Source organism: Dicentrarchus labrax, unplaced genomic scaffold, assembly GCF_905237075.1.
Source record: "Dicentrarchus labrax unplaced genomic scaffold, dlabrax2021, whole genome shotgun sequence".
Classification (NCBI taxonomy): domain Eukaryota; kingdom Metazoa; phylum Chordata; class Actinopteri; family Moronidae; genus Dicentrarchus; species Dicentrarchus labrax.
The window spans coordinates 26741703-26768692 of record NW_026136720.1 but is presented as its reverse complement, the minus strand read 5'-3'; the positions used below and the strand labels follow the sequence as shown (position 1 = coordinate 26768692).

The following is a 26990-nucleotide window of genomic DNA, read 5'->3' as shown; positions in this document are numbered from 1 at the left end:
CATTGAATGTTTAAAAAACAGGTTTCTAAAACTATTTATCAAGGCAAAGCTTCATTAATAAAAGTTAGATTATTTCTTTTTTAGAATCATGTTTAAAAACCTTTTCTGACAGACTTTCAGTACTACTTACCTCTTCCTATTCGTAGTAAGTGGTACTAAAGAATGTACAAGAAGTTGGAATTGATGTTAAATATTTTACTTTATACTGTACTTCCTGGTCCAAACCTAAAAAGAGCAGATCAGTGTTGATTTAACCAAAGTAAGAAGTTTACAGCATAGACCTGAGTAGTTATATTAGTACTATAATTGTGCAATGTTCATTTTCAATTCAGCTTGTTTTCCAATTTTTTGTTTTGTATGTACATAATATTGCTTCAGTATTTGTTTTTTAAATTCAAATTTTAATTTTACTGTCAGTTAACTAGAATGTTATTTCACACCTAATTTTATTTTATTTTTAACTAACCATAATTACCCTGATACAGTCCCAAAACATTTCTTATGACAAGCTGCAAATGAAGTTTAATTAGGTACTTAATGTTTGTGTTTAACAATTGGTTAATGTCTGTGTAGATAGTATGCAAAAGAAGGTTGAAGAACAAGCAGTTGTGAACCAGCAGTGGATGTTAAGTTGAATGTTAAGACAAAGTTGGAAAATAACGCCCAGGGAATGTTTATTGTTCAGGCAAGGTTCAAAGAACATTCCCTGGAATGGAAATGAAACAACAGGAAAATGATGTATGGCAGTAGGAACAGGAACGTGTGATGGCGCTCACTACAGACGGTGGGTGGGAGCAACCTCCAGGTAGACACCCAGCAAACCTTCACTTCAACTTTCAGGACAGTTTTGTAAAGGTTCTCTGAAGGTTGCTTTGTTTTTCTAACCTTCTCATAATATTCTCTAAATGTTCTGTAAAGGCTATCCAAGAAACCTTTTAAAGAACTGTTCTGGGAACGTTGCCTGAGGGTTATTTTGTAAAGTTTTCAAACATTCCAGCAACGTTTGTTCAACACACTGTTTTTGTAATGTCCCACTAACGTTCAGCAAAAACCAACGTCCCTGCACTGGAAATAGTTTGCTGGGTTGTCCATCTGGAAATCAGAATTGAGTATTCACCCTGACCCTGGTATTGTGTTATACAGATAGATTTTATACATACATATGCATGTAATGTTCTGAGGGCGGAAAAGACAACAATATGGCAGAATGGCCCAAAACACATTGTGAAATGTGCAGCAGGTGCAGAGGTGGATCTAGCTGCCATCCTAAAAAATGTCTTGCCAAACAGTTTGATGTCAAATGTAACTAATTAATTTAGAAAATAATGTGTTATGGGTGACAAATAAATAAACAGGTACAATTTAATGATTTGTTATGGCTACATTTTAGACTTAGTGTCAGGCTTATCAAATAGTGTGTGTGTGTGTACCTGTGTGTGTGTGTGTGTGTCTGTGTGTGTGTGTCTGCCACCCCATAAAGTCTCAGTGCCACCCTCTGGACACCCCAGGAGTATTTCTCTAGATCCGCCCCTGCACAAGTGGTCTACCTTTGAGATGTCGAATGCATGATCTAAATGATGATATTTCTGGTTAGTGTCTGCGCATATACAACCCTTGTAAGCAACCACAGATAGAAACAGAGTACATTATATTTGCTTATTTAATGACCTTTCTTGCTCTCGTGTGTCCCACTCGCTGTGCTTTGTGTTCACGAACTAATCCCTGGGTAGAGCATCTCAGGCAGCCTGCTTCATAGCGGGATACAACCCAGTTCTCCATAGTTTTCTTAATTGCGGGGAGACTTTCACAGAAGCGCTAGTATGCATATCTCTCCATAGCCTATTGTAGTAAGTCATGATTTATTTTTCTTCCGGTGAGGGGTCGTTGGTAGACAGCCGGAAACACTGCTGCCTGAGAGACCACTCACCGGGCGGAGCACCGGGCGGAGAGCTCTAAACAAGTTGTGTTGACAGCTAGCACAGTTAGCCTGCTGCTAACTAGTCTTGCGTCAGGATCGAGCCTTCGCAAATCCCTCTCATGGTTGTACACGTCTGCTGGCCATCTTTCACTCATGCAGTGTCCAGTATCGGCTTGAGACATGCAGGACAGGTATAGCGAGATAGGCTTCGTCCAGCAAATACTCGGTTTGAATCTAGTGCCGAGAAAAAATGCCACACTCCACGGCAATGACACGTCTCTCAGCGACTTCTCAGGTGGGCTAATGTTTGGTAGCTTGTTAGCTTCTGTGTGCTAGTGGTGAAATGCTGTATAGGGGGTGAATTATCACAAGCTGCATATACTGTTGTCCTTATAATGACCAAGGGAGAGGTGAACAATGTGCTCACCTGTGAGAACGGGTTTCTTAAGGTTGGCTGTTGGACGCGAGTTTGTACGCGTTAGCATTGTTTAGGTAAGCTAGCTTAACTTCCTGCTTCCTCTCGGACTTACCGACCAATGTGTACACAATGTTTATCTGTTAACTATCCGAACCGTGGTTACATTAGATCATTATTATTTAACGTTGGCATAGCTTGGTGCTAAGCTATTGCCTGCTGTGGGTAAACTGAAGGAATGTGTGGATGTTCATTGCTTGTGTTCGGGTAATGGGCAACAAGCTAACTGACTATATACTGTGTAACATGGTCTTTTATGTAGCTCAGGAATGTGTAGTGTCAGAGGAAGACAGTTGAGTACACACACAGAGGGGTTTTATAAGATACAGCCATTGTACAGTCACTACAGTACATACTGTAGCACTTCCTGTAATTCAACTCTCAACTGAGACTGGATTCTGGTTAATGTAGTGCTATATTTAGGGGGTGAGAAAATATTGAAATATATTGTATCATGATATTTTCTTTTGTGATATTGTATTTATTGTCAAACACATGCTCAGTTTTTGTGTTTAAGCCTACCTAGAGTGTAAATGTAAAGTGAGGCTGTGAAGCCACTGTAATACATTTCAATGTAGATCCCACTGTTCTGGCTGTATGAAACAGTGAGTAGAAGTACACATTTCATGCATATGGTGGTGTGTTCATTATACTTTGACACTTTTCCTTAAATTTAAATCTATCTATCCATTCTTACAGTATAGCAATATATATGAAAATGTAACCCCTGTATTGTGATATGTATTGTATTGCCAGATTCTTGCCAATACACACACACACACACACACACACACACACACACACACACACACACACACACATATATATAATCTGCAACAATTAGTCCATTAATAGATTAGTCCAGTGTTTCTCAAATAAATAGGGTTACACGTATTCCCAGGGGTACTTTGGAGTACTGCACAGGGTTGATGTGATATTTAAAAAAGGTTAATTTAAAGGACCAGTATGTAGGATTTAGTGGCATGTGGTGGTGTTAGTTGCAGGTCGCAACACTCTTGTTTCACTCTCCCCTTCCAAGTGCAAAGGAGAGACTACAGTGGCTGTGAAGTGTTCCAAAGCGCCCCTATCTAGTGGCAGTGTTTGGTTTGTCCTTTATGGTCTACTGTAAAACATGGCAGTTCAACATGATGGACTCCATACAAGGCGACCCGCATTGTCTATAGATATAAAAATCAGTTCAATAAACAAAATGTGAAATCACAGCGCAGTTTTAATTTGTACCAAAAATGTTTTTTGCTGATCATGAGATTCTTCATGTACTGCCTTCTTCTTCATATATGACAGTACATCTTTGGGTTTTGCATTGTAGGTTGAACAGAAGAAGCTATCTTTTAGATGTAGCCTTGGGCTCTGGGAAATTGTGATGGGCATTATACACAATCGTTTGACATTTTATAGACTAAACAATTCATTGTGAAAATGATTGGCCGATTAATCAATAATCAAAAATAATCTGTGCCTTGCTCTGTCTTAAAGGATGCATTACACTTCAATGATAGTTTTCAGTATTTGCAATCACTATTGCAGCTTGAACACAGAATGTTTCTGAACTTCTGAGCAAATCAGTCCATATATCAAATAGCAAAAACTATGACAAACAGAGGTCCAACCCAGACCCAGAATGGTCTACTGAATTATCTTAGTCAAGACTATTCATGTTCTACCACAGGCTAAGTATTGGAAAATAATAAAAGCAAATATTAAAAAGCATTCATGATTGAATTAATCTAGTGTTCTAACTGCTGCTGTGTTTGGTGTGTTGTGTGATGAGCATGAGATTAAATATTATGACTTGTTCTGGAATGCTTTGGGACTGTCCTTTCTTAACCTGGGACTTTAGTTTCTGTCTTGGTTGTCTAAGCATTGCATTGTTTTTAGCTATTTTAAGTGTGGAACTCTACCGTTCTTCCAAAAGATATTGTCTCATTTGGTGTTTAGATGACGGTAGTGGAGACCATTCTCATAGGTGTTGAGTTGGGCTGAGATCTGATGATAGTTATCATACAGTGAGCCCTCATCACTCATATGGAAGCATCTGTACTCTTTGTCTGTAATACTTTATTCATAGTTGGTAATTTTCCTTTCATTTGTCACTTGCACATTTGCAAAACTTCTGTGCTCCATAGAGGAGATAAATGGCGTGGGGCCAGAGAGCTAGGATCTCATTAATAAACCACTGAATGGTCTTATTAAATAGCTTTAATGTGGTTGGAACTGTACACCATTTGTACTTTAATTGATTGGCATGAAGTGATGTGGGACTGTGTGTGTGTGTGTCCAGAGATGTGGTATGGAGTGTTTCTGTGGGCAGCGGTCTCCTCTCTGGTGTTCCACCTGCCTGCGGCTCTGCTCGCCCTCGCCACGCTGCGCCAGCACAAGATGGCCCGGTTTATGCCCATTGCCATCCTCCTCATGGGCATCGTGGGACCAGTTTGTGGGGGAGTCCTCACCAGTAAGTTGTTTTTTCTTTTCTTCTTGTATTTTTTGGCCCTTGTCCTACCCAATACTTACATTTAGTCTAAATGACATGGTAAAATGAGGCAAATCAGAACCTAATTCATCCCCAAAGACCTTTTTGTGCACATCATGCTCACTTTGCAATAAATATAAGATTGTAGCAGACTAATATGTTGATTAAATGCACAAGGGGGGCACCTGAAGAGCTCACCTGGTGGAGCTGGTGCCCCATGTGCCAGGTCTGAGTCCTTGCTGCTGCAGCAGCCCAGCGTTCGGGTCTAACCGGTGGCCCTTTGCTGCATATTATTTGACCTGTAAAAAAACAAAAAACAAATTTGAGTTGGTGTTACTTAAAAGTTTTGATTTAATCTGTATAAACAGTTTTTTTAGTTAAAATATCTTATTGCATTACAATGAATATTAGGTGTAACTGTTTTTGAACTACAGAAGGTTCTAAACTATTAAAGAGCCTCTTGCAGTTTGGAGACCCCAGTGAGGACAAAGATTAGAACATTTTCTGAGGACGAATACAGAGAATTAGTTGGTTGAACAGTTGAACATATGAAAGTGTACTCGCTCATCCCTGTGGAAAACATTCTTTCTTTTTTCAAGGTGCAGCCATAGCGGGTGTGTACAAGGCCGCCGGAAAGAAGATGATCTCTTTGGAGGCTCTTGTTTTTGGTGTCGGACAGTCGTTCTGCGTCCTCCTTATCTCCTTCCTCAGGGTACTTGCTACCCTTTAGCAGTGCTGTGACCCACCCGGCTGACCCTCGCACTGCCTGCCTGACACCAGTCGCACCTTCTAGAGATGGGACCTGAGCTCACGGTACAACACTAGATTCTTGGCAAATCCTGTGCCATGTGTAAACCAGTCAGGCCCGGGACATGATGTCATTTCCTACTGATGGACCAGGACCGGAGCAAATTTTGTTCAGCTGTCAAAGAATGAGTAGTGTGTAAAGTGGTGGTGTGTGTTACAGAGCACTAAGCCTTCTAGGACAGCACAATGCTGCATTCACATCACACACTATACCCAGTGTAAGCTGTTTATTTAAAAGTACCACTGACTAAAACCCACCAATCAGTAGAAAATAATAATAATAACTTATAAATAATTATTGTTCTTGTATGATGTGAAGGCAGCAGGATGCTGTTCTCCCCTGTTGCCCCGGCAGGGTTACAGGTTAGCAGCAGGATGACACTAACCTTTCTCAGGGTGTGTGTCTGTCGGTGTGTGTCTGTCGGTGTGTGTGTGTCTGTGTGTGCGTGTCTGTGTGTGTGTGTGTGTGTGTGACTGCAGAGAGACAGACAGGCTGATGCACTGTTGAGACAGGGACATGATGGTTATATGCAAGATTCTGGCTTTTTCCCTCGAGGCCTTAATTTCTATTTTCTAACTTCCAAAGTGGTGTTTATCTTCAGGGCTGTCTTTCTTTAACACTCTGTCTCTTGCTGCTCCTTTCGTTCTTCCTCTTATTTGTTTGTTCCAGTTAATTCAAGTCTGACTGCCTGTGTGTTATTAATTCCAAATGAGTTAGAAGCACCAACAACATGTTCCCCTCTAGCTTTCTCAGCTCATTTATTTTTTTAAGTATACGAGTGAGGAGGGTTTTAAAGATAAATGATATAGTCCTGATCACAGCTAGAGAATGTCTCCACAGTGTCTATGTTTGAACACGGGGCACCAGGATGGTCAGATTACTAAGCAAACCCAAAAATGAGAAGAGCTTTGGATCTTTTCTCTTCTCTCTTTGGATGGTAAGTTGTTTTCCAGGTGTTTTATTGTGTGACAGTGAACTGATTTGTATATATTTTAAATTATTTTCAGGTCTTTGTAGCTTTCCAATCTTTTTGACCAAATATACATTGCTGTTTTATTTTCTGCACTAAATGTGTGTACAACGTTTCAACAGAAGTGTGCTCCCCTGTAGTTTTTATGTCAAATTCCCAGTCTTTAATGACTGCTTTTAGTTGCTTTTGGTAGCTGACAGGTGCTTTTAAATTGGTATGTGCAGTTTGCATATACTGTCATAGGTAAACTCTACATGTAATACTTTTATTTATAAAAAAAAAAAGATGGAGCTTGCAATTGACGCTGTTGGCCGTTTCTGTATTAGCAACTTCTTAGTAATGATTTAAAACTAGCTGCTGACGTCACTACCAGAATTGTATTTATTGTTGGCCAGCTGTGACAGGAGACGCCTCATAATGATGAGTTTTGATTTGATTCTAAGCTGCATCTGTCAACATTGTACTGAGTCATTTCCACAAACATGAAGAGATTATTTTGGCATCAGCCACATGTTTTGGTTCCATTTAATTCAGAGAAAATGTCTCTTAACTCTAAGGGTCCCAGGGCAACACAGCTGTGGGCTCCTCAGTTAGTCTTATATTAATATCCCCACTGTCACCATAATATCAAGTGAAATATTAAAAGTCGACACAGGGTTCCTCTACAAGAAATAATTAGGTTAAATGTACCCTTCTTAAATCCCGCCCCTTTTTGCTCTGTGCTCCAAAAACAGTTGAGCAAGCCTCAGTCAGAACCTCAATCAACTTTCTACTTTCCTGTACTTAGATATGCTATGTGCTAGGCTAATCTATGTTGAAAAGACAACCTCATCTTGAAGAAAAAGTTAAAAGTACAGGAAAGGAGAAAGTTGCTTGTTCAACTCTTACTAGTGCACACAGCAAAAAGGGGCGGGGCTTAGGAAGGGTCTGGTTCAATTCTGGAGCCAATTTAAAGACCATACCGTTTGAGTTGAGATTGTGTATTAATCTTGCATATTATCAAATCAGTACGCAAATAGTCAGATAAGCAAACCGGAATTGCCACTCAGTGAACCTGGTGCTTCTGAGGGTCTGGGGCCCCCGGGGCAGCTGCCAGCCTCGCCCAGTTAAGAATCTACTACTACTACTTTACTATAAATCTCTTTTCTGCAGGATCCAAAACTTTTCTACCTTCGAGATTTATTTTAATTCTGGTGCAGATTGTTTTGCACATGACATTCCAATTGGAAATATTGTTTTCCTGCTTACGCCATAATGATCCCACCCTGTAATAGTGCTCAGACCCCTCTACTCCCCCCTACCCCACCGCAGCTACACTGAATGCACTGAAACAGAAGCTATATCTCTCAGTGCAACCATTTTTATTTGAACTGTAGTCAGATACACAGCACACACAGACTTTAAAGGAGGATTTGGAGCCCTTAAACCCATGCAGTAGTAACGACAGAGCAAACAGCTGATTTTCTTATAATCCCCTCAAAGAATTTCTTTAACCCCTAAACCAAAGATGGCTTGAATTCTTCATGTTCCCCCTGTACTTCACTAGCTACATTTCAGCTGTTATATCTGAAATAATATTCTCTAAAGTGCATGTAAGTATGCAACGAATAAAACCGAAGCTAGATTATAGAATTTGTGGGTTTAAATTAGTTCCTGGAATGAAAGTCTATAATTCCAGGAAAGGCCACGATCAGAAGATAATGAGTTCACTTTGACAATATGCTGAGCACTTAGGACAAGACTACACAAATTCATCACCCATGGGACCAACAATGGGGACAGGAAATATTTCTGGACATAGACCAACAGCAGAGGGTGTCTTTAATGGGTCTGAAGCTCAGTGAGATTGTCTGCTGCACCGAATCACTAACTTCAACTAATTTGAGTTTAATTTTCCTGTCAACTGTGAAAAGCTCAGCGTATGGCATCGCACTGTACATTTGAGGGGAGATGAATGAAAGTGTACATTTTTGTTCCTACAAAGAGTCAGTGATGCAGCAAAAATCAAAGCAGCTCATTTAAAAGTCTGGCTGATGCAGAACAAATGAGCCTTGTTTGTAATGAAGTCATGTCCACCCCTTGGCCTTGCTTTTATGCTGTACATTTTGGAGAATGTTTATTTTTTTATGGTTGTGAAATGTAGCTCTTTGAGCGTGTGTGTGCTCTCTGGTTCTGTTACAGCAGCAACATATCAGGGGTTAAAACCTTGACATTGATTACTCAAGTCTTGTTGTTTTCCTCAGCTCCTCCTCAACATTTTTAATATGTCCTATTTGAAACTAATTGTGCTAATTGACCCTTCCTAAGTCCCACCCCTTTTTGGAATCTTGGTCAACTTCCTCCTTCACGGTACTGAGATGTGCTAGGCTAGCCTTTGTTGAAAAGACAACCACAATTTGAAGGTGGTTCAAAACTAATCGCAAGACATATATATAGTCACATCTTAAGTTAGCTAATGTTAGCAGCTGAGGAAATGATTGACAGATCGATTGATAATGAAAATAATTGTGAGTTGTAGCACTATTCTCATCTGACCCTGGTTAAGACAGTAAATGGGTATTGCCCATGTTGTAGTCTTTGTTGTATTGAGAGGAAAAGCTCAGAGGTAAACAAATGCAGGACTGTCTCAGGACAAAGCTGAACTAATGTTAAAATCCATGTATCCGTGTTCTTGGAGCCAAACTCTAAAAGAAGATTAAGAAACACTAATGAAAAGAGCTGCACAGAGCTCCCTTCTTAGTTGGTACATGTATCAGGCCTACTTCCACTGGGAGAGGAAAATAGTTAAGTCAATCTTATGGGCTACCAAGTCACAATCTCGATTTACTAAAACAGAATTGTGAGATCTGCCATTTCTGTCACACTGCACTTAGCTGCTAGTTTATTAGCTAGCTAGCTAGCTAAAACTAATACCGTACCATAATCCCACAGTCCTGCAATAAATAACCCCCTCACAAAGGTTATAATCTTCACTTTTTGCTTGATTTTAGAATTATTTTGCTGCTGTTAAACTGTATTTCATTATAGTGCAAGGTATTTATAATATTTATAAAGGGACCTCATGAAGGTAGGATTTATTTGCATGACTTCAGCTAGGTGTGCCTACTAAAAAATCTCCAAATTTAGACAATCCTAATATTAAATAAAGTCTCATATCTGGTATTCTAATTTTGACTTTCTATGTCATAATTTGGATTCATCATGAAAATGTTAATTTTTTTGTCTTTCCTGACATTTTTACATTTCAGTTTTATTTTTCTGGCATAAATGCGCTTCAGTACAAGCCAGCTGTCCAGTACAAGCCGTTTTGAAAAGATGGAATTGGAAATGGATGTATTAATGTTCTCTCTGACTGAAGAAGCTCCAGAACGTAAATGTGGAGGTGATGTGAGTGTCTGCTGTAACAGGACCATTTCTTTCCACATGGTTGGGTCCACATTCCTGGGCTGCTTTTGTTCCATTTTTACCTGATTGAAAAACGTTTTCAAAGTTGATTTTATTAGAGTAAATGAAGTGCCAATGGTTGATATTTTCATGGAATAAAAATGTTTCAACTATAATGTTGGGGTATATCTTCGTGTCCTTTATCCACCTCTATATGTGAGCAGTGGGGGCAGCTGCAACAACACTGACAGCATTTAAACACATCTATACTATTGTTTAGAAATGTAAATTATTGATAAATCCCCCACAACAAACCACTGATAATGTATGTTGATGATAAGTTCCATGTGCATTAAGGTAGAACTGAATATGGCACAATATAGCTGATACACATAAATGGGAGAACATATAGAGAGCTGCCCATAGTGGTGATAAGAATCAGAATCAGAATTATGTTTATTGCCAAGTAGGTTTTTACGCCTATGAGGAATGTGTCCTGGTAAAGAGTCAGAGAATTTAACAGCAGATGCATCCAGTAAACAAATTTGTTCTTTTGTTGAATATAAACAAAAAAGGTAGAATTTTGGGGAAATACTGAGCAAGTGTGCAAAAATAGTTCACTACAACACAACAGAAATATAAATAATCTAATGATGCTTAATCAGCAAACATGGAAAATATAATGCAAATTAAAAAATAATCAAATGCACTGCTATAAATACAGGAAGACAAAATATTTGTGGGAATTATGTTTTGCCAGCAAATATTGTTTCGAGACAAAACTAAAAATAATTAATTATCATCTTTGCAAAATGTTCAAATATTAGACTCAGTCTTACATTTGAAGCTGCAGTAGGTAACTTTTATAAAATAACTTTTGTCATATTTGCTGAAACTTTCACTATATCCTGACAGTCGTATAGTTCTCACTGCACAGTAGTCATTGGTTGTCTTTGTTCAGGCCCACTGGATTCACTGTCACTATCCATTAAAGGCAATAAAAGTAAAATTAATATTAAAATATTTTTTATCAAAGTTACCTACTGCAGCTTTAAAGGAATTTGTTATATTGTTATATTTTGGTCATTTCCTGAAACACTGATGTTTAAAAAGAAAAAAAAAAAGGAGTCTCCTCCATCATGGCCATGGGCGGCTTCCTGCTGTCAGTTAAAGCAGATTCATCACTGGACAATACTTACCATAAATCCCATGATGCTCCAGTGATCTTCCATGTCTGTTCAAATGTTGTGCCACCCCCATCAGCAGGAACACTGCAGAGCGTGGTCTAGTCTAGCTACACTGGTGCGCCCTCCTGTGGTCACACAGTGCTACTGATGCTTTGGTTAATAAACTAATTACCTACTAACTACCAGGCAGGGGAACAACATCTCAGTTCATATGATTATTTACTACATTTATATTTTCTACAATGTTAATGTTAATATTCTAAAGAAAATATTCTATTGAATTCTGTTCTGTGCAGATCCACTAATTCTACAGATGTAACAAAACAGTTTTGAAGGAGGGAGGGATGTAGTGGGAGCACTGGGGTGTCAGGTATGATTCTGTGCTAAATAGTTTACAAGGTGTACAGGTCAGGTAGAAAGGCCCTCAAGCAGAATCTTACTTAGGGCCCCAGGGAGGTCAGGACCGGCTCTGCATTATAATGAGAAACTTTCCCAAAATAATGACTTCATATCTCAAAGTATTGACTAGGTATCTCTAAATAATGAGAAGTTTATTATACCTCACAGAATCTTTTATTATTTTTTCATAGAGAGCAGTCCATCCAGGTACTTTGTCCTTGTGTCAAGACCCTGTCCCCTTTTGGGTGAAAGCAGCCCTAATTTGACTGGTGGTAAATGTAAATTCCGAGGTCTTTGCCAATTTGATAACATAAAATAAGAATACCGTATTGGTTTTTAGCTGTTAGGAACCAGAATCCTATGGCCAGCCAGGCAAACAGTTATGTTATGTCATTGGTGATCAACAATGATGTCGTTCAATAAAATTAACTAAAGAAAAGGGAGCTGATGAGTATTCTTCCAGTCTGCCTTCATCACAGTGGACCAACCTGACATACCAAAGATCTTATTAAATCTTAATTCACATCCCCGTAAAATAATGACATTGCTGTGTCGAAGTTGCGGAAGTAGAAAACGTGGGTTTTATCCCCAAGAAAGATAGTTATTTGTTGAGTCTCATTCCCAGGACGTCAAATACCGACACTTTGGGATTCTGGGAATGAGACTCAACAAATAACTATCTTCAAGCCTCCAACCCAAGGAACCAGATGTTTTCATACATGATCTACCATATCAAATGTTCTACTGCCATGATATAGTGAAAGCTTCAGCAAATATTCTCCTCTTTTACTGTCTTTTGTTTTCTGGGAAAGTGTTTTGTTATTTATTGTTTGATGCGCAAAATGTGACAGTCAATTGTAGGCATGGTGCCAGTAGGAACTTTTACAGTGCAGTTCCCTGAACAAATAAAATATTGGTAAAAATGTTATTCTTTGTGTTATTGTGGCCCGCCCTCTGTTCCTGAAGTGTTTGACAAATGTAAATAGACATCATCATAAAGCGGATGCGGAAGGCAGGGTGGACAGGATCTCTGACAGGTTTTCCAGTTTTGAGTTTGATTTTCAATTATTATATTGTATTATTATAAGTTAAAATCCAATCAGTGACAGTGGAAAAAAATGTGTAGGGATATGAAAAATGTGTACATAATCTTTCCAGTAATAATATAAACCGAGTTCACACTGCCAGAAGTATACATTGTAGGTTATGACATCAAAAACTAAAAACAACATTTTAAGGTTGAAGTTAAAATGTACCTCTCTAAATGAGAAAAATCCTAATGAGCCCTAATATATCTTACTGATTATTGACTTGTGTCTGTGGGACGTTTGGGAAGATGAAGATTACTTTATCCTGAAAAAGACCAGACAGTGGACTTTCTAATTAATCATCAGTTTTCCTGCACATGTTGTAGGCTGTGTAGGTGTTTTAAACCTGCACAACACACACACACAACCCCTGTGGCTACCCATAGAACCAGGGTTCAGGGGTCAGGGGATCCCTTTGAAAATGGCCAAGCTGGTTAACGAACAGCGGGACAGCTTTAGTGGATGTATGACCAGAGGGAGCAACCTAACTTGAACAGTAACTGTGTAATTGTTGTCATGTACTAATACACACTACATTATTGGAACTAAATATCTGCTTTTCATGTCACTGTCTGTGGTTTTTACTGCCTGTTTTTGTTTTCTTTTGCTGCTGGATCTTCTTTTTATAAAATGCAATAACATTTCTAATTATATAATAGGGTGGCACTCAGGGTGGCCAGTCAGATTTCAGGAGTGGCCAGTACCCCAGCCCCCCCTTTGGACACGGCCCTGAAAATGTTATGCCAGGAAACACAACAAGAGACAGGAAAAGTGAAAAGGACAATGAAGAGAAAAACCAGGTGAGAATATAAAGAGGTGATGAGTGGATTACACTATAAATCTGTGTTGTGTCTGGCCGGTGTGAACTGCCCGGATTAGCAGTGTGACCTGCCGGTGAACCACTGAAAGCCAAGTGCACATCAGAATAATGTGATTGGATGGCTGTGTTTACCTGAGCCGCTAGCAGTCCTCCTCATACATGCTTCATCACTGTAACTCTCTCTACACGTCTGAGTCAACAGAGTTCATATAAATTACAGCTTGTCCCAAATGCAGCAGCCAGACTCCTCTCAAAAGCTTAAAGAGAGCATGTTGCTCTATCTATCTCACTGGCTGCAGCTACATTTTACAACTGATTTTAAGATTTTACTGACAACTTTTATGAGCCACTCTGGACTCCCAGGTACATTTCAGATGTTCTGACCATACGAGCCCAGAGGTCCTCAGCCGAGGCTCTGCTAGCCGTCCACAATCCAGGCTGGGGACTGAGGGTGACTGGGTCATTTCTGTTAGGACCACCACTCTCTGGAACAACGTGTTTGAGGAGGTCAGACTCTCTTAAAAACATCTTTGTATAAGCTTATTTCACAGGGTTTGAAGTCTTTTATCCGTGGAGTCACTTCCTAAAACCTAAGACATTCTCTGAACTCTTATCTTGATTCAATTAATTGATTATTGCAATTCACATACGAGAGTGTGTGACGGTTGCGTTGAGACCATTCATGGATGACTTGAATAAAACCTTACAGAAAGACATCATACTTTGTTTGCTTTATTAAACAAATTGCCAACACAGTTTAATGACTGAACTCAAGTGATTAGTGTTTGACAGTGTCTGTATCTGTGTGAGGGAAATAAGATATTCATAAATCACCTTCTGTATGTATTTATTGGTGATTATCTAAAGCAGAGGATGAGATCTACATCAGCACTGTGAACTGTATTTCACTGGTGTCCAAGTATTGAATTGTTTACATGTGTGGAATCTGTATGAAATGGCCCCCATCAAAGCAGGGACTTCCTTTTTGTTGTTTTTATAAAACCCTGATGTGATGAGACACACAGCAGCACTTTACTGTGAATCAGGACCAGGGGGACCAGGTGTCCCACTTTATGCAGGGCTGCACACTATTTTTATCCATTGTCTCTAGTTTCCAAAAGCAAAGCCACTGCAGGATGAACGCTTTTCTAAAATCTGGTCCAGTCCAGTGTCTGTGAACAAAGCAAGACTGTCATCACAGGGTTGTGTCTGATGTCAAACTGTGCACATGTGGCTCAAGTGCAGGTTAGCCTTTCACTGTCTTTACTGGTACTGGTCACCACAGTCACACACTATCACATAAGAACTGTAAAACTTTAGCTTCCGTTAATGCTGACTGTATTTACTGATAAAATATATGGCGACACTTTATATTATGGTACACACATTGCCCATTAATTAGTTGCTTATTAGCAGCATATTCACTCTTTATTAGTTATTATAAAGCATTTATTAATGCCTAATTCTATAGTAGCAGCTCTATCTGTCTGATCAGTGCCACTTCAGCTTTTATCTGAATCAAACACACACTGAGGCCTGCGTTGTATACAGTGAATTTATTCGTAGAGGCCCACAGGTGCACAGGTGCACAATAGAAACATCTCATCAGCTGCAGCGAGATGGAGCGGAGTGAGGGACCTGGAGGGAGAACAGCATGACTTCTGGTCTGCATCTTCATCTGGGCCGGAATGATACTCTGCTCTCCCTCTTCTTCTTCTACTCCTTCTTCTTGTAGTCCTCCAGGTGAGCCAGTATCCAGCCGGAGGGACCAAGGATGGCCACAAACATGGCTGTCATAGCTACTGCCTGCTCCTGAGGGACACACAGAGACAAACAGATGGTTCAGTTCCATTTACTTAACAGCATATGATAATACCTTATTATATATATATATATATATATATATATATATATATATATATATATATATCATTCCGCTATTGTCATTTGCACAGAGAAGTGGGTAAAGATGGTGAATACAGTGTACACACAGCATTTTCACATTGTCAGACTTACTGAACACCAAAACATAGCATTTCTCCGTGATGCTTTATTGTGGCATTCAGTATAAAAGTAGTTGTTTACTCGTCTTGAGTCCATATTTGGCCACATAAAGAAGAGGTTGCTGCTGTCTTTGGCGGGAACACACACATTCTGTAGTTTGCAGGGAATGAATCCAAAACCAACAAGCAACAACTCAAGCCTGCTGCTTTTCTAATAGAACGAATCACCAATGACTTATTAGTGGTGTTTCAGTAGAGTGCACATGTCCTGATTTTGTCTGGGCGTTCTTACAGTTCTGTCCTGAGAATGAGACTAAATATACACTATAAAGATATATCAAGCTCAGTTGGCTATTGTTCTAAACAGAAACTAAACCCTATAAAATACTCTGTAAAGCAGCGCCCCTCAAACTGTTTACACTGCGTAGCACCTCAGAAAATATCAGGCTCTCCAAGTACCACCGTTATGATGGAGGTTAAAATACAGCACTGTAGGCAGTGTTAATACAAAATCATCTCATATTGGAGTCTGTGGTCTAATGTGCATCTACTGTGGGGGTACTTGCTATGAAAAGGTTTGGGAACCCTGCTCAGTGACAGTAAACTGAATATCTTTGGGTTGTGGCTAAAATGAGACATTTGGGGACATCACCTTGGGCTTAGGGAACCACTGATCAACATTCTCTGACACTGCATGCAGGGCCGGATCTAGAGGGGTGGCTTTTGATATTTCTGGTCAGTGCTTTACTAATGTACCACAATAATGAGTTCAAATTTTCCAAGCAAGTATTGATATATATGATGTTTTTGCAAGTACTGCAGTTCTAAAGGGAACATGTTTGTTTGGTACAGACTCTCACACCATCATGATTGTATTTCTTTTTTCAGTGACAATATATATATATATATAGTATACAAACATATTTTGGGGCTTTTATTGGCTTTAATGGTTAACTTGGGGAAAGGGGGGGGGGGGGGAAAGGGGGGTTTTTTTGAAATTTTTTTAAAAATACTCAAAATTTTTTTAACTTTTTTGTCCTTGCCCCTACAACATTATTACACAGCTAACATTCTTTATGGCTGCCAAACAATGAATCAGATCAAAAAAACACAAAACAAACCACAATTAATCAATCCCAATACAGCCAAGTGCAATATGCATATCCCACTATAATTTATTGATTAAAGTGTTGATGTTTGTTTGGTTTCACATCATCATGATTTTAATCATTTAAAAATAATAAGAATTTGTGATGAAGAAATGATCACTCCACACTAATTGTGAATCATTTTGCAATAACTTTAAAAACAATTGCAATATGAAGTTTTCCCTGTATGTGCAGCCCTAGGGGGAAATGTTAGCTTTATCAATGTGTGGTATTAAGGTTTTATTTTGCTCTCTGGCCAGGGTATTTCCAGGCCTGGGCAGCTTAATGTAAGCTCACACTTAATGCAACTTAGTCAATGTTGTTGTTAAATAGTCCCTATGACTGCTGATGTGTTACAGTGAGCAAAAACATACTTTTGGTCCCTTAATACGCTCCTTTCATGTAACCCAAATAATGAACTGGGTTCGGGCCTACCGTGTGACCGTGTTCAACATGAAGGTCGGTCACTTGGCACCTGCTCAACAGTCTCCACAGACACACTATCACACTGATACTGCCATATTAAACGTCTGCAGTGCTGTATCAAATATTGTGGAAAATAACAATAAGTGTACCTACTGGGCTGTAGGTAGTGTGAACATTTCGGGGTACCGTCTATAGCTTGCTATTCCTATCTGAGCTGACAGAGATGTGTACGTGTTGGAATTAGGCGCAATAATGGCGAGATACTGACGCACTTACCGAAAGTGTTAAAAATAAGTTGATAAGTTATCGTTTCAACATGGCGCACGGACAAATATTCGACATTACACACACACACACACACACACACATATATATATATATATATATGGATATAAGTACGAGAGAGGTGCGACAATATAAAGTTTGACGCAGTTAGTGGAACCTGCAGGAAGCATTATGCTTTGTCATAACACATCAGCACGCGGAACAATTGCTAGATGACACTACCGCCAATAGCGGTAATGTCCGCTGTTCCCTGCTGGAGGGGAGTAGCTACCTGCTGCGCTCCCATTAATGAAGTCAGTGGACTTGAACTCACCCCGGCACTGATATTGTGTTTGGCAGGTTTGGACGACACATTAGCCGCAGGGACCAGCTGAGTCCTCAGAGCGCTCCTCAATAACCGGGAGACGGTGTACAGAGACATATCGACGGGTTCGGTGCTGCTGGAGGACGGGGACTGCAGTTACACTGTTACTGTCACCTTTACTTTCTGTTCCTCACGGGTCAGGCGGGATGTGTGTGCGCGCGTGTCTGAGAGAGTGGAGCGGAGGGTTAGGGGGGGAGTGTTGGCCGGGCCTCAGGGAGCGTCGGAATTTAATTGGCCGTCTCACCGCCCGGTATCACCGTGACCGTTGAGCGCGGGACGCGTCCTCTTTTCACCCCTCTGTCACTGCAGCACCGCTCTCTGGCGCTGCAGACAGCGTCCACTGCAGCTGTTAGCAAACGCATGTCATCTGTAAAGGGAAAAATAATATATGAGGAAGAGACAGTAGGTACAATGGTGTTTTGAATTTAAAACTAATTATTTTTCCCTTTTACAGATTGAGTGTGACAGCTGTTGCAGGTGGTTCCACATACAGACCTACAAATGGACACAGCAGAGCTGCAAAATAAGAAGAATGTGGACTGGAATTGCATTTTGTGAGAAAAGTAAACAAATGAGAATTGTGTAGGATTTTGTGTTTACTGTTTTGTCTTTATATTATAAAGATGTTATTAAACATTTGTGTGAAATTTTGTCATGATTACTGCAGCATTATTGAAGTATAATGAAAATGCTTCACCCATAGCCAGGAAATATTGAGCAATATGTTTTTACAGTAGCTCAAATATAAGAAAATATGCAATCTCTGGAGGTATAAATATGAGGCTTTTATTTTGGCATTTCTCCACACTGGTGCAGTAAAGATACTTGATATAAAGTGTTTTTTATTCATCAGGGGCGCATGAAACACTTTAATGTAACATATTTTATTTTAAATGTAGGTTCGAATTATAGCTTACTGTTCTTAATACCTTTATTTTGAAAACCGCATTTACCATAATGCTAAGAATACTTGTACACTCGAAATTTAAGTGCGGCTGATTTGACCACGGAGATCGGACTCACGGCTGGATTGACCGCAGTCTACTAGCCTACTGTTTCTTCTACACAGCACCGTCCTGTAAATGACAACATCCGGTCTCAGAATATGAAAACAACTTTTTTCCGTTTCTTTTTTCGAGTGATTTTATTTTTTTTATATGAAATAGAAAATGAAAATCGAATAATTTTTTAAATTTCGCTCATCCCTTTTTCACCATGGGCTTTTATTGCCTTTATTATAATGACAGCTGAAGACAGACAGTAAAGGGGGGCAGAGAGAGAGGGGATGACACGCAGCAAAGGGCCGCAGGTCGGATTCGAATTCGAATTCTTGTACTTGTCCCCAAAAACCTTAGAGACTCACTGTCTAAAGATATAGTCACTCTAGATGGCATTAACTTGGCCTCTAGCACCACTGTCAGGAATCTTGGAGTTATCTTTGATCAGGATTTGTCATTTAACTCCCACATAAAGCAGACCTCTAGGACTGCCTTCTTTCATTTACGTAATATTACTAAAATTAGACACATCCTATCACAGACAGATGCAGAAAAACTAATCCATGCATTTGTTACTTCAAGGCTGGATTACTGCAACTCTTTATTATCAGGTTGCCCCAATAAGTCCATTAAAACGCTCCAATTAATTCAGAACGCTGCAGCACGAGTACTGACAGGAACTAGAAAAAGAGATCACATCTCTCCTGTACTAGCTTCTCTGCACTGGCTCCCTGTAAAATGTAGAATAGAATTTAAAATCCTCCTCCTCACCTATAAAGCTCTTCATGGTCAGGCCCCTTCATATCTTAAAGAGCTCATAGTACCCTATTACCCCTCTAGAACACTACGTTCTCTGAATGCTGGGCTACTTGTGGTTCCTATAGTCTCTAAAAGTAGAACAGGAGCCAGAGCCTTCAGTTACCAAGCTCCTCTCCTGTGGAACCAGCTTCCAGTTGTGGTTCGGGAGGCAGACACCCTCACCACATTCAAGAGTAGGCTTAAGACATTCCTCTTTGATAAAGCTTATAGTTAGGGCTGGATCAGGTGAGTCCTGAACCATCCCTTAGTTATGCTGCTATAGGCCTAGACTATCGGGGGATTTCCCATGGTGCACTGAGCTCCTCTCTTCCTCTCTCTTTCTGCACTCATTCATGTTCCATTAATGCATGTTACTAACTTCACTTCCTCCCCGAAGTTCTCATCGTTGTTGTCGTCATCATCATCTTCCTTATGTTCATCATCATCAGTCACTACTATTAGTGTAGTTGTTGCTATGCGTGGTCGTCTGCCCACCCCCCCCAACTGGTCGAGACAGACGACCACCCACCTAGAGCCGGAGGATCTGTCCTAGGTTTCTGCCTTTTAACAGGCAGTTTTTCCTTGCCCTTGTCGCCAAGGTCTTGCTCATGGTGGTACTGTTGGGTCTCTGTAAATAATGTTATAAAGAGTTCGGTCTAGACCTGCTCTATTTGAAAAGTGTCCTGAGATAACTTCTGTTATTAATTGGCGCTATACAAATAAAATTGAATTGAATTGAATTGAACCCCAAATTACTCCTGATATTGTGCATCAGTGTTTGAATGTGATTGAATGAGTATTAGTTTCTGTTTTTGATGAGCCTTTGCCATCACTGTTTGAAAGGGTGAATGTGACATGTAGTGTAAAAGCGCTTTGAGTGGTTGGAAGACTAGAAAGGTGCTATACAAGTACAGGTCCATTTTGCATTTACCATCATGTTAGAGCCTGATATTTATTACTGAATCAAAACTAAGTAACCCCGCTGGAGTTGAGAATCCTTACTGGTGGAAGCCTTCAGGAAATGAAAATGAAAAATGAAATGTTTTATTAAATGTATTCATGATTAGGCACAATCCCACAAAAGCTCCAGCGAAAAGAATAAAAACTTACAGTCCGCTGCTCATAAAAAGTCTCCGGAGATAACTTCTGTTATGATTTGGCACTATAGAAATAAAATTTAATTGAATTTGGTGAATGTTCACTCCTGCTCCACAAAATGGATCAACTGCAGCTTGTCAACAGAGCAAACAAGGACTTTTCCAAATCTGATGCCCAGGGGTGTCGGACTAGGGAAGGAAAGGAGACCCACAAAGACTAGAATGAACAGCTGTGGACATGAGGAGCAGCCCAAGGAGAATATCTATGTACAGGGTCCAGAAATTTGTGCTACACCCTTCTGCTCGGCTTCCAACTCCTTTGACCATGTAAAGGATCTGTGACCCACCAGATTCTGTGACCTGCTCTAATATTCTCGTAGATGGGAAGTAACAAAGTACAAATACTTTGTTACTGTACTCAAGCACTTTTTTCTTTACTTGAGTATTTATTTACTTTTTACTTTTACTCCCTACATTATTACACAAATATCTGCAACTTTCAACTTCTTCAAAACAGGCTTGTTACTTTAGTTGGAATATATTTGAGGGGAATTATTGGCTATTACTATATCTTGCATCATTGCACATCTTCCCATCATCAAGACTGGTCCGGACTTTTCTTTTTTTTTTTTTTTTTTTACAGAAGTAGAGTAAGAATTAAGTGAGCAAGTAAGACGTTTTAACCCTTAAACAGGCAGGAGTGGAAAATAAGTTCCAAAAAAATAATTTAATGTTATCACTCATCTCTTGAGGTGGTATCTGTGTCATCCTCAAGCTCGGGTCCTCTACCAGAGGCCTGGGAGTTTGGGGGTTCTGTGCAGTATCTTAGCTGTTCCTAGGACTGCACTCTTCTGGACTGAGGCTTCTGATGTTGTTCCTGGGATCTGTTGGAGCCACTCCCCAAGTTTGGGGGTCACTGCCCCGAGTGCTCCTACTACCACGGGGACCACGCTCGCCTTGACCTTCCACATCTGCTCCAGCTGTTCTTTCAACCCTTGGTTCTTTTCAACCTTTTCGTGTTCCTTCTTTCTGATGTTGGCGTCTGCTGGTATGGCCACATCTATCACCACCGCCTTCTTCTGCTCCTTGTCTACCACCACTATGTCTGGTTGGTTAGCCAGGACCTGTTTGTCAGTCTGGAAGCTGAAGTCCCACAGCACCTTGGCCCTGTTGTTCTCAGCCATCTTCTGTGGTGCGGCCCATTGGGATTTGGGTACTTCTATTCCATACTGGGTACAGATGTTCCTGTACACTATTCCAGCCACTTGGTTGTGTCTCTCCATGTACGCTGACCCGGCTAGCATCTTACACCCTGCTACTATGTGCTGGACTGTCTCAGGGGCATCTTTGCATAGTCTGCACCTTGGGTCAGATCTACTCTTGTAGATCTTGGCCTCTATGGCTCTTGAACCTAGGGCCTGTTCTTGTGCTGCCATGATCAGTGCCTCTGTGCTGTCTCTGAGTCCAGCCTTTTCCAGCCATTGGTAGGTCTTCTCGATATCAGCCACTTCTTCAATTTGGCGGTGGTACGTGCCATGTAGGGGCTTGTCCCTCCAGGTTGTCTGCTCCTCTTCCTCTGCACTCTTATCGTGTTTCTGTTGCCTGAGACATTCACTTAGCAGTTCATCCTTTGTGGCCATTTTTCTGATGTACTCTTGGATTTTTGATGTTTCATCCTGGATAATGGCCTTGATGCTCACTAGTCCTCGGCCTATATATTCAATATTTTGGATTTTATGAGTTGTATCTCCCAGGATACGTTGCCCTATTAAGGTATAAGCAGAGCCCCAATGATAAACATATTAATGTTCAATTTGATGAAGAAAAATTATACATTGTTGTATTCCTTGGTCATTTACATTACACACAGCACTTTTAAAGTTGATTTTATTCATTTTTACCAATCCATTTTAGTAATCTCATAACAAAGCAATCTCATAAAAAAGTGACATAAAAACGGAACATTTCATGATGAACATATTCAACTTTTTGTGCACTGAAGATTACATAAAAACAAAACACAGCAATTTCATTTTCATCAAAAAATTGGGAAAGTAGCTAGGTGGAGAAGACAGCTCATCAGGTGCGCTGAATTAACTGGCAGCTGCTGTTGATATATTCAATTCAATTCAATTCAATTTATATTTGTATAGCGCCAATTCATAACAGAAGTTATCTCAGGACACTTTTCAAATAGAGCAGGTCAGACCGAACTCTTAACATTAATTACAGAGACCCAACAGTACCACCAGAGCAAGCACGGCGACAAGGGCAAGGAAAAACTGCCTGTTAAAGCAGAAACCTAGGACAGATCCTCCGGCTCTAGGTGGGTGGTCGTCTGTCCGACCAGTTGGGGTGAGAGAGAGAGAGGGGGAGGGGGACAGACAGACAGGTGCACAGCAACAACAGTATTGGCAATGGCAGTCAAGCAGGACCATGGCAGGAGGCTCCACCAGGATCCATGAGAACCTGCGCAGAAACACAAATATATATATATATATATATATATATATATAAATTATTATTATTTGTACAAAGTGGTATTATTAGTAAGTATGGACTGAATTTAGCTGGTTAGTGGCATGCTACTTTCAGTAAATATCACAACCATTCAGAAGGTTTGTGTTTTTTCACCATACATACATACATACACACACACATACACACATACATACATACAGATTGCACATATAAACTTTATTATTATTATTTCTCTGTGGTAACAATGCTTTTTGGCAATAAATCTTATACCGTTGGAAAGCCTGTCTAGTTCCCTTTCAAATGGTGCCCCATTTGTAAGGAACATGCATTTGTGGCATGAGCAGCAGCGCTGAGTATGTGGGTTGTGCCCATGAAAAATTTGCCAAATCTTTTCTGCCAGTGCCAAACAGCTTATTTTGCTGTTGCTATTGACACTTGTTTTGAGCTTCTGGTACCCCCAGGTGCTCCCAATCAGGTGCCTGCGAGCAAGGGCCCTACTACTGTAAGTACAGCTACAGTCAGTAAGTGTCTGCTCCAAGAATCGGCATGCCACGTTTGACTGATCTGGATAGGGCCCTTGCGATAGGGCAACTTCAAGCTGGTGTTCCGCAAAACCAAGTTGCGGTATTATTTGGAGTGAGCCCTAGAGCCATCTCCAAACTGAGGGCCCAGTTCCATATAACGCTGGATGTCAAAGACAGGCCGTGAAGTGGGTGTCCCAAGAAGATGACACCCCAAGAAGACCATTTCCTCACCCTGTCAGCACTTAGGTGCCGTAGGCTGTTTTCTACAGATTTGCAGTCAAGGTTTGCAGGACAATATGGCCGACGGTTCTCTGCCCAGACAATCTGGAACAGACTACACGCAGCCAAACTCCGGTCTCATAGGGCTGCCAGGAGTCCTGCCATGACTGCCCTTCATCGTCAGGCCCGTTTGCGCTGATGTCAGCAACACGTGCACTGGAACCTGAACATGTGGAGGAACGTTATGTTCAGTGATGAGTCCAGATTCTGCCTACGGCAGTTGGATCATGGGTCAAAGTGTGGAGAAGACGCGGAGAACGCTATGCTGATTGCTGCACCGATAGAATAACATCTTTTGGTGGAGGCCGTGTGATGGGTTAGGGTCTCAATGCAGAGGGCTATAGAGATGAGATTCTGCAACCAGTGGCAATCCCATATCTCCACAGTCTGGGACTGAACGCTATCCTCCAAGATGACAACGCTCGCCCCCACAGGGCGGGGTTTATCAGAGACTACCTCCAGAATGTGGGAGTGGAGAGGATGGAATGGCCTGCCAGCAGTCCTGACCTCAACCCCATTGAACACTTGTGGGATCAGCTTGGGCGTGCTGTTCGTGCCAGAGTGACCAACACAACCACGTTGGCTGACTTGCGACAGATACTGGTTGAAGAATGGGATGCCATCCCACAGCAGTGTGTGACCAGGCTGGTGACCAGCATGAGGAGGAGGTGCCAGGCCGTTGTGGCTGTGTATGGTTCTTCCACACGCTACTGAGGCTCCTGTTTGTGAAATGAATACATTGTTAAATTGCCAATATGTCTTGTTTCTTCAACCTTCAATCATCCAATCCACCAAACACCAAACCCACATACTCAGTTTTGCTGCTCATCCCACAAGTGCATGTTCCTTACAAATGATGCACCATTTGAAAGGGAACTAAACAGGCTTTTGAACGGTATAAGATTTATTGAACAGCATTGTCACCACAGAGAAATAATCAACCGAACACAAATTTGGTAAACTGCGATCCATCTCTTCATCCTCCCCATCAGAACTGCCTTCACTCACTGCCTCTATCTCATGCTGGCTGAAAATTACTTCCTGATTTTCATCCCATAAAAGGACCTAGCTGAGATGCCCTGCTTGAAAATAAATAGATTTTTTAAAAAGTAAAATACAGTTATACTGTTGTAATGGGCACAGCTGTGCATGATAATATCTGGTACTGCAGTAATTATTAACATGCCTTCCAGTTTGAAACTAAATTTTAAATAATGCACATTAACCAAATTTGTACCCCTAATCTGGCAACGTATCTCCGGGGATACATACATTTCAAAAGCTGCTAAGTAACACCACAAACATAGTTGGAACATTTTTTCTTCATCAAAATGTTTAGACAAATGTCCTAATTCATTTTAGGAATTTATACTGTTAATTTATATGTTATACTGTATACATTACTTACCCCCAAGGAAGCAGGTTCTCCACCACTGGCGGCCATGATATTTTCTGATCAGGCTGACAAAACGATGAAAGATAGCCTGAACCAAATCATGTGATCTAGATGCTAATACCAGACAAGACTTTTGATAAATGCTAAGTTGATTAGTGAAAACCTCCCAGCACTCCCCCACAGGATGTTAAAGAGTGTGTATCTCCTGGTGCACAGTGCCTGTTTGAGCCTTCTTGTTTGTTAATATTTTAGAGAAATTGTAGTTCAACACAGAATAGATGAAGATCAGGTGTAGAGAATGGAACAATATTTGTATTATTATTTTAATGTTTGTCTACTCCTTCTTCTTCTTTGTATAGTGGATGGCAGTATTAGAAAAGAAGAAGCTGCCGGAATTAAAGCTGAAGAAGAAGAAGCTTACCTCCTGCCTACAGGAAGTGTTGAGTTCAGCCTGGATAGTTGCTGTGTGCGCTCGTTGTGTCCAATACCTGAACCGCAAAACACCGCTGGTAAGTCTCCCAAAATGACACTTGTAGTTAGCATGTTCGAGGTTAACGTTACATTACATTATCCAGATAACCCACCCACGGCGTGTTAGCCTTAGCTAGGCTAACGTTACAGTTTGGATGTTAACTGCCTTCTCTGGTATCTTTTCATCATTGAACGTAACTCATTTTAAACCCCAACCTCATTTTATATTGACATTATAAACACTGTTCCCTCGCCAGTAACACAGCGGTCAGTGCGTTATCATAGCGGCTTTAACACGTTTGTTCGTGTTGCAGTGTTAGCAATAGTCGAATGTAGGCTGAACTGAAGTTAGCGCTGGCGACTTCTATTATTACAAGCTTTTACTTGACTGGCCCAGTGTTAGTCACTATAATTCAGCCCTTTCTGATAAAAAAATCAGCCATGTTGACGGGAAATAGCAGGGTAAACACATGTGTTACCAATGAGCCTAATTAAGGTTCCGTTCCGTTTAGTGTAGCAGAGCCTTTCCAGTGAGCCAACGTGTACAACAGCAGCACACTGACTCTGTTTGACCTGAATGGAACAAGCCTTAATTAGTATCACTGGTAACACCTGTGTTTACTCTACTATTTAATATCAAAATGGCTGCTGTGAAATGGGTCTTTTTGTTGTTCCTTAGCTCACTGACCCAGCAGACAGGCACTCGGTGCCTCAATGAGAGCTGGGTGCTCAGTGTAACGTTAACTCGCCCCACACCCGACAACACATTAACGTCAGCTAACTAACGTTATTTACCTAGATACATTATGTAAATGCTTCGGGTTACAGTGTACTGAAAGTATGTAATATATTATAAAGTTGTTTTTGTTGAAATAACGTTATGCGTAAATGAATTCCTGTAAGTTTTGTGAAGTGGCGGAGGAAACGTTAAACGGGCAGGTTTTTGAATGGACTCTGGTCCTGAGGCGTTGTCATTTCAGTTGGTGCTGACTAGAGACAAAGCAACTTCTCTCCACGTATGCAGCAGTGGCGACCTTTGACTAAGTTCTGTTTACATTCAGGGCAGGTCGCCATACAAAGCTCTGCGCTGAAGCTAAATGGAACCAGTCCTTTAATGCCATGTGCAGTTTGGAGACCCCAGTGACTTTAACGACAGGGGCTGTCATATTACAGAATGGGC

General features: G+C 40.6%; 3 protein-coding genes across 4 annotated transcripts; 1 reads left to right on the top strand and 2 right to left on the bottom strand.

Moving 5' to 3' along the window:
* Positions 1 to 1991: 1991 nt before the first annotated feature.
* Positions 1992 to 10222, top strand: tmem170a (transmembrane protein 170A). The gene is made up of 3 exons (XM_051383361.1): positions 1992 to 2213; positions 4696 to 4866; positions 5484 to 10222. Exons 1-3 carry the CDS (start codon positions 2099 to 2101, stop codon positions 5612 to 5614), a joined length of 417 nt encoding a protein of 138 aa, XP_051239321.1. The 5' UTR covers positions 1992 to 2098; the 3' UTR covers positions 5615 to 10222.
* Positions 10223 to 15081: 4859 nt separating this feature from the next.
* Positions 15082 to 17946, bottom strand: LOC127353803 (cytochrome c oxidase subunit 8B, mitochondrial). Its single transcript, XM_051383373.1, has 2 exons — positions 17716 to 17946; positions 15082 to 15352 (listed from the first exon to the last, which is right to left on the bottom strand). Exons 1-2 carry the CDS (start codon positions 17821 to 17823, stop codon positions 15257 to 15259), a joined length of 204 nt encoding a protein of 67 aa, XP_051239333.1. The 5' UTR covers positions 17824 to 17946; the 3' UTR covers positions 15082 to 15256.
* A 5089-nt stretch (positions 17947 to 23035) lies between these two features.
* LOC127353784 (uncharacterized) lies at positions 23036 to 26344 on the bottom strand. 2 transcript variants are annotated; one of them, XM_051383345.1, is made up of 3 exons: positions 25761 to 26344; positions 25352 to 25404; positions 23405 to 24662 (listed from the first exon to the last, which is right to left on the bottom strand). In XM_051383345.1, exons 1-3 carry the CDS (start codon positions 25880 to 25882, stop codon positions 24169 to 24171), a joined length of 669 nt encoding a protein of 222 aa, XP_051239305.1. In that variant the 5' UTR covers positions 25883 to 26344; the 3' UTR covers positions 23405 to 24168. The 2 variants fall into 2 exon arrangements, 1 of the variants encoding a protein (XP_051239305.1); XR_007881348.1 differs by lacking the exons at positions 23405 to 24662; positions 25761 to 26344 and adding an exon at positions 23036 to 23128 and having other exon boundaries at positions 25352 to 25407.
* Positions 26345 to 26990: the final 646 nt, after the last annotated feature.